This window comes from Grus americana, chromosome 27, assembly GCF_028858705.1.
Source record: "Grus americana isolate bGruAme1 chromosome 27, bGruAme1.mat, whole genome shotgun sequence".
In the NCBI taxonomy this organism is placed as follows: Eukaryota; Metazoa; Chordata; class Aves; order Gruiformes; family Gruidae; genus Grus; species Grus americana.
In genome coordinates, this window is record NC_072878.1 from 665,617 (window position 1) to 680,925 (window position 15,309).

Sequence of the window (15,309 nt, forward strand, 5' to 3'; positions counted from 1 at the left end):
CAAATGTCCAACAGCAGCTCCATCACTGAGTTCCTCCTCCTGGCATTCGCAGACACACGGGAGCTGCAGCTCTTGCACTTCTGGCTCTTCCTGGGCATCTACCTGGCTGCTCTCCTGGCCAATGGCCTCATCATCACTGCCATAGCCTGCGACCACCACCTCCACACCCCCATGTACTTCTTCCTCCTCAACCTCTCCCTCCTCGACCTGGGCTCCATCTCCACCACTGTCCCTAAAGCCATGGCCAATTCCCTCTGGGACACCAGGACCATCTCCTATGCAGGATGTGCTGCTCAAGTCTTTCTGATTGTCTTCCTGCTTGGAGCTGAGTACGCCCTTCTCACTGTCATGGCCTACGATCGCTACATTGCCATCTGCCAACCCCTGCACTACGGGACCCTCCTGGGCAGCAGAGCTTGTGTCCACATGGCAGCAGCTGCCTGGGGCAGTGGCTTTCTCTATGCTGTACTGCACACGGCCAATACATTTTCTATACCACTCTGCCAGGGCAATGCCCTGGACCAGTTCTTCTGTGAAATCCCCCAGATCCTCAAGCTCTCCTGCTTGGACTCCTACCTAAGGGAAATTGGACTTCTTACATTAAGTTCTTTTCTATTTTTGGGGTGTTTTGTTTTCATTGTGCTGTCCTATGTGCAGATCTTCAGGGCTGTGCTGAGGATCCCCTCTGAGCAGGGACGGCACAAAGCCTTTTCCATGTGCCTCCCTCACCTGGCCGTGGTCTCCCTGTTTATCAGCACTGCCATATTTGCCTACCTGAAACCCCCCTCCATTTCCTCCCCATCCCTGGACCTGGTGGTGGCAGTTCTGTACTCGGTGGTGCCTCCATCAGTGAACCCCCTCATCTACAGCATGAGGAACCAGGAAATCAAAGATGCCCTGTGGAAACTATTTGAATACAATCTACTTCAGATTAATAAGGTGCCCATTATCCCAGTAGGGCTCCCTTTGTATCTCAGGAAGAGCCAGGACTAACTTGTCTTTATATGTGTCTGTAATTTTTTGTGTGTGTTTGGTTTTTTTGTGGGTTTTGGGTTTTTTTTTTTGATATTAGTATTCATGACCAGAATACCTCATTGTACATATCCATCCAGGCTGCCTGTTTAGATAAACTCCAGAGAAACCGGTGGGAAGTTAATTGTCTCGGCTCCCATCTGTGCACATCTCTGGAGCTGGGGGAGTAGCCCCAGCATGCAGGAGGGTTTGTCACCAAAATCCGGGAATAAACCTCCTAACACCAATGTAGTGTTAAAAGGCAGGCATTCTTTATTGCAGGTCTGGGTGCACAGGGGATAGCTCCACCCAATGTGCATGCCAGGTGATCACCAGCACACAGGTTATGTAGGATCAAAACATACATATTCATCGTTTTTCTCAGAAAGGGCAGTCCTATGATAATTATTTCTTGGAATCCATTTCCATATTCTCCTCCCCGTCACGCATGCTCAGTGATTTGAGTCGGTGGTCTTCAAGGGGTCTCTGGTGGTCATCAGTGGTCACGCACCCATGTCCACTGGATAATTAATTATCTCAAACTGATTCTATAGTTACTGTTTCACGGCGCCTATCCCACGGTTACACCAGTGTGGTCTTCCAGGGACTGAGGAATGGCTCAGGTGTTCCTTGTGGGTGGACAGCACCCACACAGATGCTGAATGGACTCCAACTAAGCTGCCTGGGGCTCGACAGCCTGTGGTAGGGCTGATGGCAGAGGAGTGTTTTTCTGAAAGGAATCAGGAGCTGCCAGGAGAGCCCAGGGGATCTGCAGGGACAGCACATGCCAGGAGGTCAGCAGGGAATGGAGCCCACTGAGCACGAGCCTGTCCAAGGTTAAGTGCCCCAGAGATCAAGTGCTAAATGAAGGCTGTGAACCACCAAGTGAGGGTTCTGCAAGGCCAGGGAACACAGCAGGCACAGGGAAAGGAGCCTGGTGAGTGGTTCGTTTTCCCATCAGTGGACTTCCATAGACTGGATGCGGTGCAGCACCCAAACACATCTCATGGCATTGGCAATAAGGCAGGTCACCTCTGAGCAGCCTCCACGGCCACATAAGAGCCTCGGTGGGAGGCAGTCAGTGGCAGTGATGTCCCTGAGCTGGGTCTGCCTCCCAGCCTGACCAGCACGTCCCTTGCAGAGTCCCCCTGTGACCCCAGGCCCCACAGCCCACTTGCTCTGCAGAGCAGCTCCACCAGCTCAAGGGCTGTGGAGAGCATGGGGCAGGGGGTGTAGGAATGGCTGGCCAGGCCAGCACAGATGTGCCCACCTTGTCAAAAGGCTCTTTACAGACATGGGATGTCCTGGTGTTTTCCCAAAAGTGGGATCGTTTACCCCATGTGCAGTACACCAATACACACACAGAGCAGAGGTATTTTATTTATTTCATGTCTGCACAGAGATGGTTGCAGGGTGGTAATGCCACAAAGCTAGCACACTGCACACAGAAACTACAACATATTTATCTTGTTGCAGGATTAGAAAAATTATCAGGTTGACAATCTTTCAGGTCCTCTTCCAGGACAGTCCTTAGCAAGGCGTGCATTTATCAGTCTGTCCCTCTTCTTCAAGGGTCCAGTCATTAGCAAAGCAACGCAGTGTATTCAACCCTGAATTAGACAGTGTCTAAGCATTAACCCAAACACATTCCTCACCCCGTCAAGTGGAAAATTCTACTTGACAGATATCAATACTGTCACTGTCTACAGCTGTCTTATGGGATGGTGCAGAGGAGAAGGAGTCAGACTCTTCCCATGTGGGCACAGTGGAAGCATGAGAAGCCATGGGAAAAAGTTGGGATGTGGGAAATTCTGACTAGATTTAAGAGAAAAGAAGCTGCACTATAAGGTCCATGAGGCACCAGGAACAGGCACTCCGAAAGGCTGTGGTACCTCCACAAATGGAGATATTCAAGCCTCATCCAGATGTAGTGCCACGGGGGGTTTTTCATCGTAATGGGTGACTACCTGGTGCGGGGGACAGAGGCACTCATCTGTTGGGCCAGCCAACCATCTAGAGAGGTTTGCTGCTTGCTGGGGACAAGGATCCAGGATGTTGTGGTGGGACGTCCAAAGCTCATCTGGCTCTCTGACTACTGCCTCCTGCTCTTAACCCATGTGGGCACAAATGACACTACCAGGGGCAACCTGGACAGTACCAGAAGTGACTACAAAGCTCTGGGGGTGGCACTGAAGGGCATGGGGGCCCAGGTGGTGTTCTCCTCAATCTCATTGGTGAGGAGAAAGGCACTACTCGGACAAGTTAATAATTAACTGCGGAACTGGGGTAGGGTTCTGGGTTCCACGACCATGGGACCCTGTTTGCGGACCAGCATCGTCTTGGCAGAGGTGGGATCCACCTCACTAAGCAGGGCAAAGCTATTTCTGCCAACAGGCTGGCTGACCTCATAAGGAGGGCTTTGAACTAAGAATGATGGGGGAGGGAGAGAGTAACCAGCAGTCCTCCAAGGGAGTGACAGGATCAATGAGCAAGGGCATGGGGTGATGTGGTGGGAAGGGATCACAAAATCAACAAAATGGGGCTCAAGTTCAGCACTTGCATGTAAGCAAAGAAATGCCTACAAAGCACCATGATGGAGAAATCTCTCACACCCTCTCCAAGAACTCAACATGCTGGGGTTCCTCTCTAAAGTGTCTGTACTCTAACGCATGCAGCATGGGGCATAAACATGAGGATTTAGAGATCGGTGTGCAGTTGCAGGGCAATGATCTTGTTGGGATCATGGAAATGTGGCGGGATGGCTCCCATGATTGGATGTCACAATGGAGGGATACAGGCTCTTGAGGAAGGAGAGGATGGGATGACAAGGAAGGGGAGATGCCTTTTATGTGAGAGAACAGCTGGAGTACATGGAGCTCTGTCTGGGGATGGGTAGGGAGCCAAGAGAGAGCTTAAGGGTGAGGATTAAAGTGAGACCAGGAAAGGGTGGCATTACAGTGGATGTCTGCTATCGGCCACTCGACCAGGAGGAAGAAGTATATGAGGCCCTCAACAGGCAGATAGGAGCAGCCTCACATTGTCAGGCTCTGGTCCTCACGGGAGATGTCAACCACCTCGATATTTGCTCAAAGGACAACACAGCAGGGCATAAGCAATCCAGGAGGTTTGTGGAGTGCCTGGATGAGAAATTCCTCACTCAAATGGCAAAGGAGCCAATGAGGAGAGCCAATGCTCTGCCTGACCTCATCCTCATCAACAATGAGGGGCTTGTTGGGGATGTGAAGGTCAAAGGCAGCCTTGTGACCATGAGATGGGGCTGTAGTGACCATGAGATGATGGAGTTCAGGTTCCTGAGGGCAGGCAGGAAGGTAAAAACAATCTCAGAGCCCTGGGTTTAAGGAGAGTAGACTTTGGTCTCTTCAAGGATCTGCTTGGAAGAGTCCCATGGGATGTGGCCCTGGAGGGAAGGGGGGCCCGAGAAAGCTGGTTCATATTCCAGGATCACCTCCTCCAAGCTCAAGAGAAGCACATCCCATCAAATGTGATGCCCGGCAAAAATGCCAAGAGAGCTGTGTGGATGAACAAGGAGCTCCTGGCCAAACTCAAACACAAGAAGGAAGAATACAGAGGGTGGAAGTGAGGACAGGTCACCTGGGAGGAACACAGAGACATTGAGCATGCATGCAGGGAGAAAGGTAGGAAAGCTAAAGCCCAAACGGAATGGAATTTGGCAAGGGATGCCAAAGAAACCAAGAAGGGCTTCTGTAAGTAGACAGGGAACAAAAGGGAAATGAGGGAAACTGTGGGCCCATTGCTCAGTGAGACTGGGGACCTGGTGACACAGGAGGTGGGAAAGGCTGAGGCACCAAATGCCGTCACTGCCTCAGTATTTGCCAGCAAGATCGGCCTTCAGGAATCCCAGGTGCCAGAGACCAGGGGGAAAGTCTGGAGCATGGAGAAGTGCCTTGCTGGAAAAGGATCGGATCAGGGAATACTCAGGCAAACTGGACATACATAAGGCCCTGGGCCTTGACGACTCCTGATGACTTCCTTATCGTTCCTGTGCCTGGAAAGGGTTTCCAGCATTAGCTGCTCCATCATCTTCCCAGGAAGGGAGGTGAGTCTGACTGGCCTGTAGTTCCCTGCGTCTTCCTTCTTTTCCCGCTTGAAGACAGGAGTGACATTTGTTTTCCACATCTGTGCTCTGGGCCTCTTTATTTGGCTGGGCTCTGGGCCTCTGCGTATCGAGTGAGGTCTGGCACTTGGCGGGTCATGGTGTTATGCCATGGGACATCCCATAAAGATGTGGCCAGCTCAGAGAAAGGGATGCCATGAAGGAAGTGATAGCAGGTGTGGCCATTTCTTGATGGCAAAGAAATATAGGGTGATCTATCCAACTCCTCCTACCTTCCTTGCTCCAAGCTCCCTTTAGCTATGAAATGCAGATGTATCATGTGACGATATAAATGTGTCACCAGAACACAGTTTCCCCATTCAAAGTGATGGCAGGAAATATATTTCTGGAAATGGCTGTATAAGTCTCTCTTTCCACAGAGGGAGAGAAAGGGTCATCATCTTGCTGGTCCGTGTCCATGTCCTATGAAAAAATTCATGACAATTTACAGAATATATATTCAAACTCCATTAGGAGACAGGATCAATATGAACTGAGGATTTCTCATATCACGTAATGTGTGAGCAGAAGAATTAAGAACTGTGGGGAAAAAATAAAAAAGAATCCTTCCTTACTGTTTAGTATTGAACTCTTTAGACTTTGACTAGACTCCTGAAATCTCTCTAATTAACCACATAAGAATTGAAGACCTAAAGGAAAATTATGCACAGAGCATTGGCTGATTAGGGCGTTTTGCATGTTAATTAGCCCCCTGGTGCCAAGTTCCTGAACTGCAGGTCCTGAAAGATTGAACAAGTGTCTAAAGAAGTAAAAGTCAGCAGCAAACCTCCAAGTTTCTGAGAGTGTTCCTGGGCCGCAGGGAGGACCATCACTCAAGAGACCATGGAGGGAATGACCAGACAAGGAGATTTACAAAGGCATGTAATGATAGGCCAAGAGGTAATGGCTTTAAGCTTGTCGTGGTTTAGGCCCAGCCGGTAACTGGGTGCCACGCGGCCGCTCACTCACCCCTCCCCAAGCGGGATGGGGAGGAGAAGTATAACAAAAGGCTTGGGTCGAGATAAGGACAGGGAGAGATCACTCACTAATTACCATCACGAGCAAAACAGACTGAATGTAGAGAGGAGATTCATCTAATTTATTACTAGGCAAAACAGAGTAGCGCAATGAGAAAATACAATCAAGTCTTAAAACACCTTCCCCCACCCCTCCCATCTTCCCGGGCTCAACTTCACTCCCGGCTTCAACCTCCTCCCCCCTCAGCGGCACAAGGGGGCAGGAAACGGGGGTTGCGGTCAGTTCAGCACACATTGTCTCTGCCGCTTCTTTGTCCTCAGGGGGAGGACTCCTCTCAACATTCCCCTGCTCCAACATGGAGTCTCTCCCACGGGCTACAGTCCTTCACGAACTGCTCCAGCGTAGTCTCTCCCACAGGGTGCAGACCTTCAGGAGCAGACTGCTCCAGCGTGGGGTCTCTCCCACGGGGTCACAAGTCCTGCCAGCAAACCTGCCCTGGCGTGGGCTCCCCTCTTCACGGGTCCACCGGTCCGGCCTGGAACTTACTCCAGTGTGGGCTTCCCACAGGCCACAGCCTCCTTCAGGTGCCTCCACCTGCTCCGGCGTGGGGTCCTCCACGGGCTGCAGGTGGAATCTCTACACCCCCTCATCCTTCCTCCATGGGCTGCAGGGGGACAGCCTGCCTCACCATGGTTTTCACCACGGGCTGCAGGGGGATCTTTGCTCTGGTGTCTGGAGCGCCTCCTCCCCCTCCATCTGCACTGACCTTGGTGTCTGCAGAGTTCCTTACATCTTCTCACTCCTCTCTTCGGTTGCAAAACCTTTTTTTTCAACTGTTTTGTTTGCCTTCTTAAATATGTTATCACAGAGGCGCTGATTGGCTTGGCCTTGGCCAGGGGCGGATCCATCTTGGAGCCGGCTGGCATTGGCTCTATCAGACACAGGGGAAGCTTCTAGCAACTTCTTACAGAAGCCACCCCTGTAGCCCCTCCCGCTACCAAAACCTTGCCACACAAAACCCAACACAGATTCATAGCACTTTTCTTGAGGTGCTGTCCTGTTGTGTCTGATCCTTGAAGAACCATGTGTCACCTTTTGCCTTCCTAATAGCTTGCCACACAAAACTCAACACAAAGCTGAAGGAGGGTAGATTTAGATTAGATATTAGGAAAAAATTCTTCTCTATGAGGGTGCTGAGTCACTGGAACATGTTGCCCAGAGAAGTTGTGGATACCCCCTCCCTGGAAGTGTTCAAGGCCAGGTTGGATGGGACTTTGGGCAACCTGGTCTAGTGGAGGGTGTCCCTGCCCATGGCAGGGGATTTGAACTAGATGATCTTTGAGATCCCTTCCAACTCAAACCATTCTGTGATTCTGTGGTTGTCGCTGGGAGCTGGTAAAACAGGAAGTCAGAGGCACTGGTCACATGTGGAAAATCAAATGTGGAGGTGGCTGTGAAAGCCCTAAATGTGTTTCACCAAGCAGGATGGCCAAGCCCTGACCCCCATTCCCTGAAGAGAGGATCCTTTCCCTCATGAGATGCTTACAGCTCCTCCTGGGAGCAGTGTGATGGGAGGGTACGTGATGCCTAGTGCAGGTCAGCGGTAGGACACCTCCCAGGCTCTATGGGGGGTGGGTGAGGAGGCAACAAGGCCCTGGGACTGTAAGGGACTGGGGCCTTCTCATGGGACTCAGTGGAGGAGACAGCAGCCGCTGTGGAGAGGACAAGGACTTCTGTCCTGGTGTTGGAGGAGGGCCCAGCCGCACCAAGGCCATCAGCTGTTGGCACCACAGACGGTCCTACACTGTCCTGTGCCTGTTCCAGCTTCCCTGAGGACTTTAGCTACCTCCTCCTGCTTCCTCATCTCACTCTGACCTTGGGATCTCCCAGGCTTTACTGATGCCAGTGAAAGGCAAAATGCTAACTGCGGTACAACTTGCTTAGAAGAATGAACACTAATTGAGACTATGAGCTTTTACCTCAGGGTCCATGTGAGCTGAAGACCCAACCTAAGCCAGCTCTTACCAGCTGAGAACATCCCATGTCAATGATAAACCCATGGAAGATTTACCTTTCAAAAAACCGGGCGTATAACCACGGCCAGAACAGCAACCGACCAGCATCCAGGATAATCCCCCCACCTGAGCGGGACATCGCTTTAGAACAAAGAGAATTAACATACCACTGACCGTTTGTCTGCACCACCTGAGCGGGACAAGGATGTAGGAACTGATGAGCCCATCCCTTAACGTGAGTGATTGCATTGGTCTACACAACTGTACTGTAACAGATACAAACCCTGCTTTCCTCTGTACTGAGCCATTAGGCTGAGGCACCACTGCCTGCACAGCTGAAATAAGAGAATAAATTACCTTGGTAATTCTATGCTAAGCTTCCTTGTCTCCCTCCGCAGCCAGCAAATGAAGGACTTGTATGTGCCACTTTGGCCTCACTGCCTGTGCCTGCAAAGACAAAGCTGTGGTTACCTGAGGACCTGACAGTGCCTGTGAGTTCCCCACAACCCCTCGAGCATCTTCCAATGCCCTGCTAATGTCCTCTGGCACCCAAAATAGCCCAGTCCCAGACTTGCTTGACTCCTGCACTTATTGCCATATCCCAGCACTGAAATGCATGTCCTCCTGCTGCTGCTGCCTCCAAATCAAAATTCAGCCTGATTCCCTTCAGCATGACACCCCCGCAGCCCCACCACTACTTCAAGTCTTCGTCCTGCCTTTAACACACTCACTGTTATGCATACACCTCTCTCTGCATGCACCCCCATGCGTCTCTCAAGCCCTTCCTGTTTCCCCTGCAGTTGTGGAACCTCCCTCCAGGAGGGTCGTGCATTTTCCAGGATCATGGATGTTTGCTGTGGTCCATCCAAGTGTGGGGAGTGAAGGAGGGGAAGAGAGCAAGGTCAGCTCCTGAGGCATGACTGAGCACAGCCACCCCCAGCAGCGGGCATTCCCTATCTGCCAGGCTGAGGCATGCACACAAGATGGAAACATCTTCCTTATCTTTGATGTGCACAACAAGGGACTTTCTTCCTGCCACCTTCCCAGCAAAAAACTCCTCCTCTTTCGTCCTCCTCCTCCTCCACCCACACAGATCCACTGCTTTCCATTTCTGGGCTCAGACATGGCTGTAAGGACTTGCTAAAGCCATCAGCCATCACCTTGTTCTCACTGACATCCCCTGACCCTCTGTCCCAGGCCTACACACGGCCAGTCACTGCTGCTCAGGGCCACTCACTCTTCAGAAGAAGCTGGCCAGAGGTGGCCATTTTCCCCGATGCAGGCACTCAGCCCAGCGGGAGGATGGAGATGGCCGCACAGCGAGACTTGCCCATAACCTGGGTGAACGGCCAGGGCTGGAAATGGCTGGTGAGAGAGGCTGGGGGGTGACAAAGGCCCTGGGTCACCTTCCCGGTCTGTCCATGCCACCAAGGGCATAGACTGGCCTCCTGTCTCCTGCACGTGCCTGTCTCAGCTCCCATCCAGGAGCCCTGTCTCTGAACCACAGTCCCCCTGATGCGAGCCCTCACCCTGCACGGTCACGCAGAACAAGCTATACACTGATGTTTCTCTCTCCCAGAAACATTCCTCCCTGCCCTCTCTCCAGCCCTGTCTGCTCTGGCCCCACAGCAGTACTTGCCGCAGGCTGCTGCAGAGCTCTGGGCACTCACCCCAGAGCCTCAGCCCCTCTGAAGGGCAGAGAAGCTGCTGGGGGGCAGAGATGGGTGGGCATAAGGGAAAGGAGGTCAGTGGCACCCTGTGTCCCCTGTTCTCCTCTCCAGCATATCCTGAGAGGTCTGCAGCCCCTCCGTGCCATCCTGTCTCCCCAGGCTAGCACAAGAGCCCTGGCCCTTGGGGTCCTCAAGAGCTCCTAATCCCTCCCTCAGGGACAAAGCAGCCTGCCCCAAGCTGGAACAGCCAGAAAAGTCTTTCATTTCTGCTATGCTGAGGGTGGATCTTAGACAAAGAAGTTGCTGCAGGCTCATTTATCTTGCTTAAATAAAATGGTTTCCCATTTATACATGGTCTATTGGTCACACAGAATGGGTGGATATTTAAGAGAAGGAATAATTATATTTATTTGTAACACAACATCATAAAAGTGGAAAAAGGGAAAAAAAAATAAAGAAAGGCAGACTTGGCCTGTCACGACATACACAGGGAGTCAGTTGTAGAGGAATGTAGGCAGTCTATGGCTGCTGAAAGACATCCAGCCATCAGTTTCCTCACGGCATCCTTGAGCTCCTGGTTTCTCATGCTATAGATGAGGGTGTTCACTGTTGGAGGTACCACCGAGTACACAACAGCAAACAACAGATCAAGAGATGAGGGGGAGATGGAGGGGGGCTTCAGGTAGGCAAATATGCCAGTGCTGATAAACAGGGAGACCACGGCCAGGTGAGGGAGGCACGTGGAAAAGGCTTTGTGCCATCCCTGCTCAGAGGGGATCCTCAGCACGGCCCTGAAGATCTGCACATAGGACAGCACAATGAAAACAAAACACCCCAAAAATACAAAACTACTAAAAGCAATAAGCTCAACTTCCCTTAGGTAGGAGTCCAAGCAGGAGAGCTTGAGGATCTGGGGGATTTCACAGAAGAACTGGTCCAGGGCATTGCCCTGGCAGAGTGGTATAGAAAATGTATTGGCCGTGTGCAGCACAGCATTGAGAAACCCAGTGCCCCAGGCAGCTGCTGCCATGTGGACACAAGCTCTGCTGCCCAGGAGGGTCCTGTAGTGCAGGGTTTGGCAGATGGCAACGTAGCGGTCATAGGCCATGACAGTGAGAAGGAAATATTCAGCTGACATCAGAAAGAAAAAGAAAAAGACCTGTGCAGCACATCCTGCGTAGGAGATGGCCCTGGTGTCCCAGAGGGAATTGGCCATGGCTTTAGGGACAGTGGTGGAGATGGAGCCCAGGTTGAGGAGGGAGAGGTTGAGGAGGAAGAAGTACATGGGGGTGTGGAGGTGGTGGTCGCAGGCTATGGCAGTGATGATGAGGCCATTGCCCAGGAGAGCAGCCAGGTAGATGCCCAGGAAGAGCCAGAAGTGCAAGAGCTGCAGCTCCCGTGTGTCTGCGAATGCCAGGAGGAGGAACTTGGTGATGGAGCTGCTGTTGGACATTTGGTCCCTCAGGGCATGGGAGCCTGTTCATTGAGGAAAAGACATCAATAAGAGATATTTCTCTGAAAAAAAATCTATTGAATTTCTTATTCCTTATTCAGGAAGACCTTTCACAGGTCCCATTTCTGAGCTCTGGTTGGTGCTGGCTGAGGCTGCCCCAGGGAGCAGGGAGCTCTGCTGGGGGCTCTGCAGGAGCCAGCTCTGCCCTACAGCCATAGGTCCATAGGAACACAGGCTAATTTAGGATTAAATCCACTTGGGATATGTCGTGGTTTTACCCCAGCCAGCAGCTGAGCACCATGCAGCCGCTCACTCACTCCCCCCCATCCTGATGGGGGAGAGAATTGGAAAAGTTAAAGTGAGAAAACTCGTGGGTTGAGATAAAGACATTTCAATAGGTAAAGCAAAAGCTGCGTGCACAAGCAAAGCAAAGCAAGGAATTCATTCCCCACTTCCCATGGGCAGGCAGGTGTTCAGCCATCTCCAGGGAAGCAGGGCTCTGTCACGCGTAACGGTTACTTGGGAAGACAAACGCCATCGCTCCGAATGCCGCCGCCCCCCCGCCCTCTTCCCCCAAGCTCCTTATAAACTGAGCATGACGTCATATGGTATGGAATATCCCTTTGGTCAGTTTGGGTCACCTGTCCTGTCTGTGTCTCCTCCCAACTTCTTGTGCACCCCCAGCCATCCCGCTGGCAGGGCAGTGCAAGAAGCAGAAAAGGCCTTGGCCCTGTGTAAACACTGCTCAAAAATAGGTCCTTAGAACAAAAACATCTCTATATTATCAATGCTGTCTCCAGCACAAATCCAAAACATATCCCCACACTAGCTACTATGAAGAAAATCAACCCTCTCAGCTGAAACCAGAACAGGTATCAAAGAGATTTTCAACATTGTGGCTCCCATTTCACCAAATGGCAGAGCAGAGCTGATGGGATTTTATTTTGTTTATGCTGTTCGAGTTGTCCCACTACACCTGAGGAGTGTTTTTCAGGCAGAAATCCCTGGCATTTCTGCTGCACTCCAAGTGAAACCTTGTGCATCCCCAGAGCCAAAGGGACTGTCCCCTAGTGATGAGTGAGATGAGCCGGTCGCTCCATCAGCCCTGGTCTCAGCTGCCCTGTACTGGCACCTCTTTGAGCTGCAGGATGATCGTGCCCAGACGTTCCCCCCAAAAGGAGCTGGGCACTGCTGAGAGCAGAGGAATCCATTTCCCAAGTGCACATCTCCAACCCCCTCAGCCTGTCTCACTCTACCTGAGCAGGATCTCAGCCCTCCCCTCCCAGCCAGGAACACAGAGGGCTCTCTGCAGCTGTCCGCAGGCAGCCACCCAGCAGCATTTTCATGGCCTTAGCACTGAGGGGTCTTCTCCACGGGGCTCCTGGAGACCACCGGGATGCCATGGGAGAGCTGTGCCCTGGGGGAGGGCAGCCTGCAGCCCAGCAAGACCCCTCAGGGAAAGAAGCAAATGTCCTAAAGACGGGGTGTCCTAAAGAAGGGAGAATGGGGTCATTTGTATCCCCTGCAGCCCGGGCATTAGGCAGGCACTTGGACACTTCATTCCCATGGACACATCTGCATGGCAAGACCCACAGGGCTGGTCTCTGAGCTGTGTCTGAACCCCACCCCCCCATCCCAGCAAACCTGGTGATACGATCAAGGGGAGCAGAGACAGGAGGGGAAACCCAGAGAAATGCCACAGCGCTGCTGCCGATGGAGGCACTCGGGTATTTGGTAATGTCCGCTCCTCAGGGGTCAGGCTGCCGAGAAGGTGACCTTCAGGGCAGAGGTTCTGCTGGGTGGGAGAGCAGAGCAGGGGGTTTCTCCAGGGAAGGTGTCTGCACTGCAGGGGATGGCAGGGAGGTGCCCCAACCCCCCTTCCACAGCATTTCTGGGAACAGCTGCCTCTCACTCCCTGCCCATGTCTCTGCTGCCTGGAGCTGTCCCTGCCAGGAGCTGTTCCTCTGTGCTCAGGTCTCCTCCCTGCCTGTGCACACAGAGCCCATGCCACCGGCTGTGTGCTCAGCTCTGCCCTGCAGACCCCTCCTGGCAGCCGGGCACTGCCCAGGGGCACCTCTGTGTGCAGGGGCTAAGGAGCAGCTCAGACAAGTCCTACTGGGAACTGGGCTCTCAGTGCCTTCTCCAGAGCACAAAAATAAAGTCCCTTCTCACCCTGCCAACCCCGTTGACAATGATGAGACATCTCAAAGCACAGACTCCTTCCTTTCAAGTGAATTCTGCCATTTTTCCTCCTGCACACAAAAATCCTCCCAGAAGATCCCACAGGCTGTGGGATGTACCAGCTTGAAGAGAGCCCTCCAGCAACCACAGCTGCTTTTCCCTGCAGACACAGACTTACCACGTAGGGGGCTGTGAAGAGTTCTCTTTGAATCAGCTCTCAGCATCCTCTCACCCCAGGCTGCCTTTAACCTCTCTTCTCCTCCCTCCTCTCCCCTCGGTGCCTGCAGGCAGTGCCCTCAGCCCTGCTGTGCTTTGCACAGGAGCTGCTCCTGGGCAGAGATGTCTCTCTGCAGTGCTGCCCACTTGCCATGAGCTCCCTCCGTCCCAGGAGCCCGGCCCAGCTCAGCAGCAGAGGACCAGCCCAGGGCAACACTTTCTCTGCTCTCCCACACTCCCTGCAGATGTCCCTGGGGCTCCAGGGCTGAAGCTTCTCAAAGGCATCAGGGTCTCTCCTGGGGAGCGTAGGCTGACACAGACTGAAGTCATCACTGACTGTCCCTCTCTGAGCAGGGGAGAGATGGATTTCAGAAGTGGGATTTTTCCTCCTGTGGCATGGTGGTCTATGAGAGGTTGAAATGTTCCCCTCCCTTAACCCCTCTCCCTGTCCCATGGCCAGGCAGGTCACCGCAGCAGTGACAGGCAGGGATCGTTTCCCCCCACGGAGGGCAGGGATTCAGCGGTGTCCATCAGGTCTCTCCTCTCTGGTGAGTAGTCTGGAGACTGGAGTGGGCTTCAGCTCTCCCCCACGCACCCCACAGACCCACAGGAGGTGGGATTCCTCTTGCCTCAGCTCAGTGTGCACACCGTCCATGAGTCAGTATAGAGACAAAGGACTGGCCATTTTTTCGCTCAGCAATGTCTAAAGCCAGCCGGATGGCTTTCACCTCTGCAAACTGACTCAATTCACCTTCTCCTTCAGCTGTTTGTACGAGTCGTCATGGAGGACTCCATCCAGCAGCCTTCCACCTCAGATGTTCTCCCACAATATGACAGGGTGCATCTGCAAACAGGGCATACTGCTTCTCATTTTCTGGTGGTTTATGACGTGGTGTGTCCTCTTCAGCACATGTCACGTCCTCTTCTGGCAACACTACAAAGTTTTGGCCTTCTGGCCAGTCCATGGTCACTTCCAAGATTCCTGAGCAGTCGAGGTTTCCCATTCGAGCCTGTTGTGTTATTAGCACAACCCCTTTACTCCACATAGCATCAGTTTCATTATGCAGAGAGGGTTCCCTCCCTTTGAACATCCAGCCCAGTACAGGCAATCGAGGTGCCAAGATGGGTTGTGCTTCAGTACCAACTCCTTCTGAAGTGGCTCAAAGCCCTTCATATGCTGCCAATATCTTTTTTTTTTTCAGTTGGACTGCAGTGGGCCTCGGATCCTCCATATCCCTGGCTCCAAAAACCCAGGGGTCAACCTTGAGTCTCTCCAGGTGCTTTCTGCCAGAGGCTTCAGGTGGGGCCGTGGTCCCTGGCTGTGCTGTAAAGCATGTTTTTCACTTCTCCTCCGGTCTAGACTGGCCCAATGGCTATCACACGAACTATCGCTTGTCTAATTTGTTCAAAGGCTTGTTGCTGCTCAGGACCCATTCAAAGCTGTTCTTCTCCTGGGTCACTTGATAGAGAGGGCTTATGATCAGACTATAACCTGGAATGTGCCTTCTCCAAAAACCCACAACACCTGGGAAAGCTTGTGTTTCTTTTTTGTTAGGTGGAGGCAACAAACCTGTTATTTTATGGATCACATCCATTGGGCTATAACAATGCCCATCTTCATATTTTGTTCCTAAATCCTGGACCTCCTGT

At 52.3% G+C, this 15,309-nt stretch overlaps 2 protein-coding genes across 2 annotated transcripts; one reads left to right on the top strand and one right to left on the bottom strand.

The window, feature by feature from the left end:
* Positions 1-993, top strand: LOC129196839 (olfactory receptor 14A16-like). Its single transcript, XM_054804810.1, has one exon. It carries the CDS (start codon positions 4-6, stop codon positions 991-993), a length of 990 nt encoding a protein of 329 aa, XP_054660785.1. The 5' UTR covers positions 1-3.
* Positions 994-10,284: 9,291 nt separating this feature from the next.
* Positions 10,285-11,094, bottom strand: LOC129196840 (olfactory receptor 14J1-like; the record flags this gene model as incomplete). The annotated part of the gene is made up of 1 exon (XM_054804811.1): positions 10,285-11,094. A coding segment is annotated over one exon (810 nt), but the record flags the coding sequence as incomplete, so codon positions are not given.
* Positions 11,095-15,309: the final 4,215 nt, after the last annotated feature.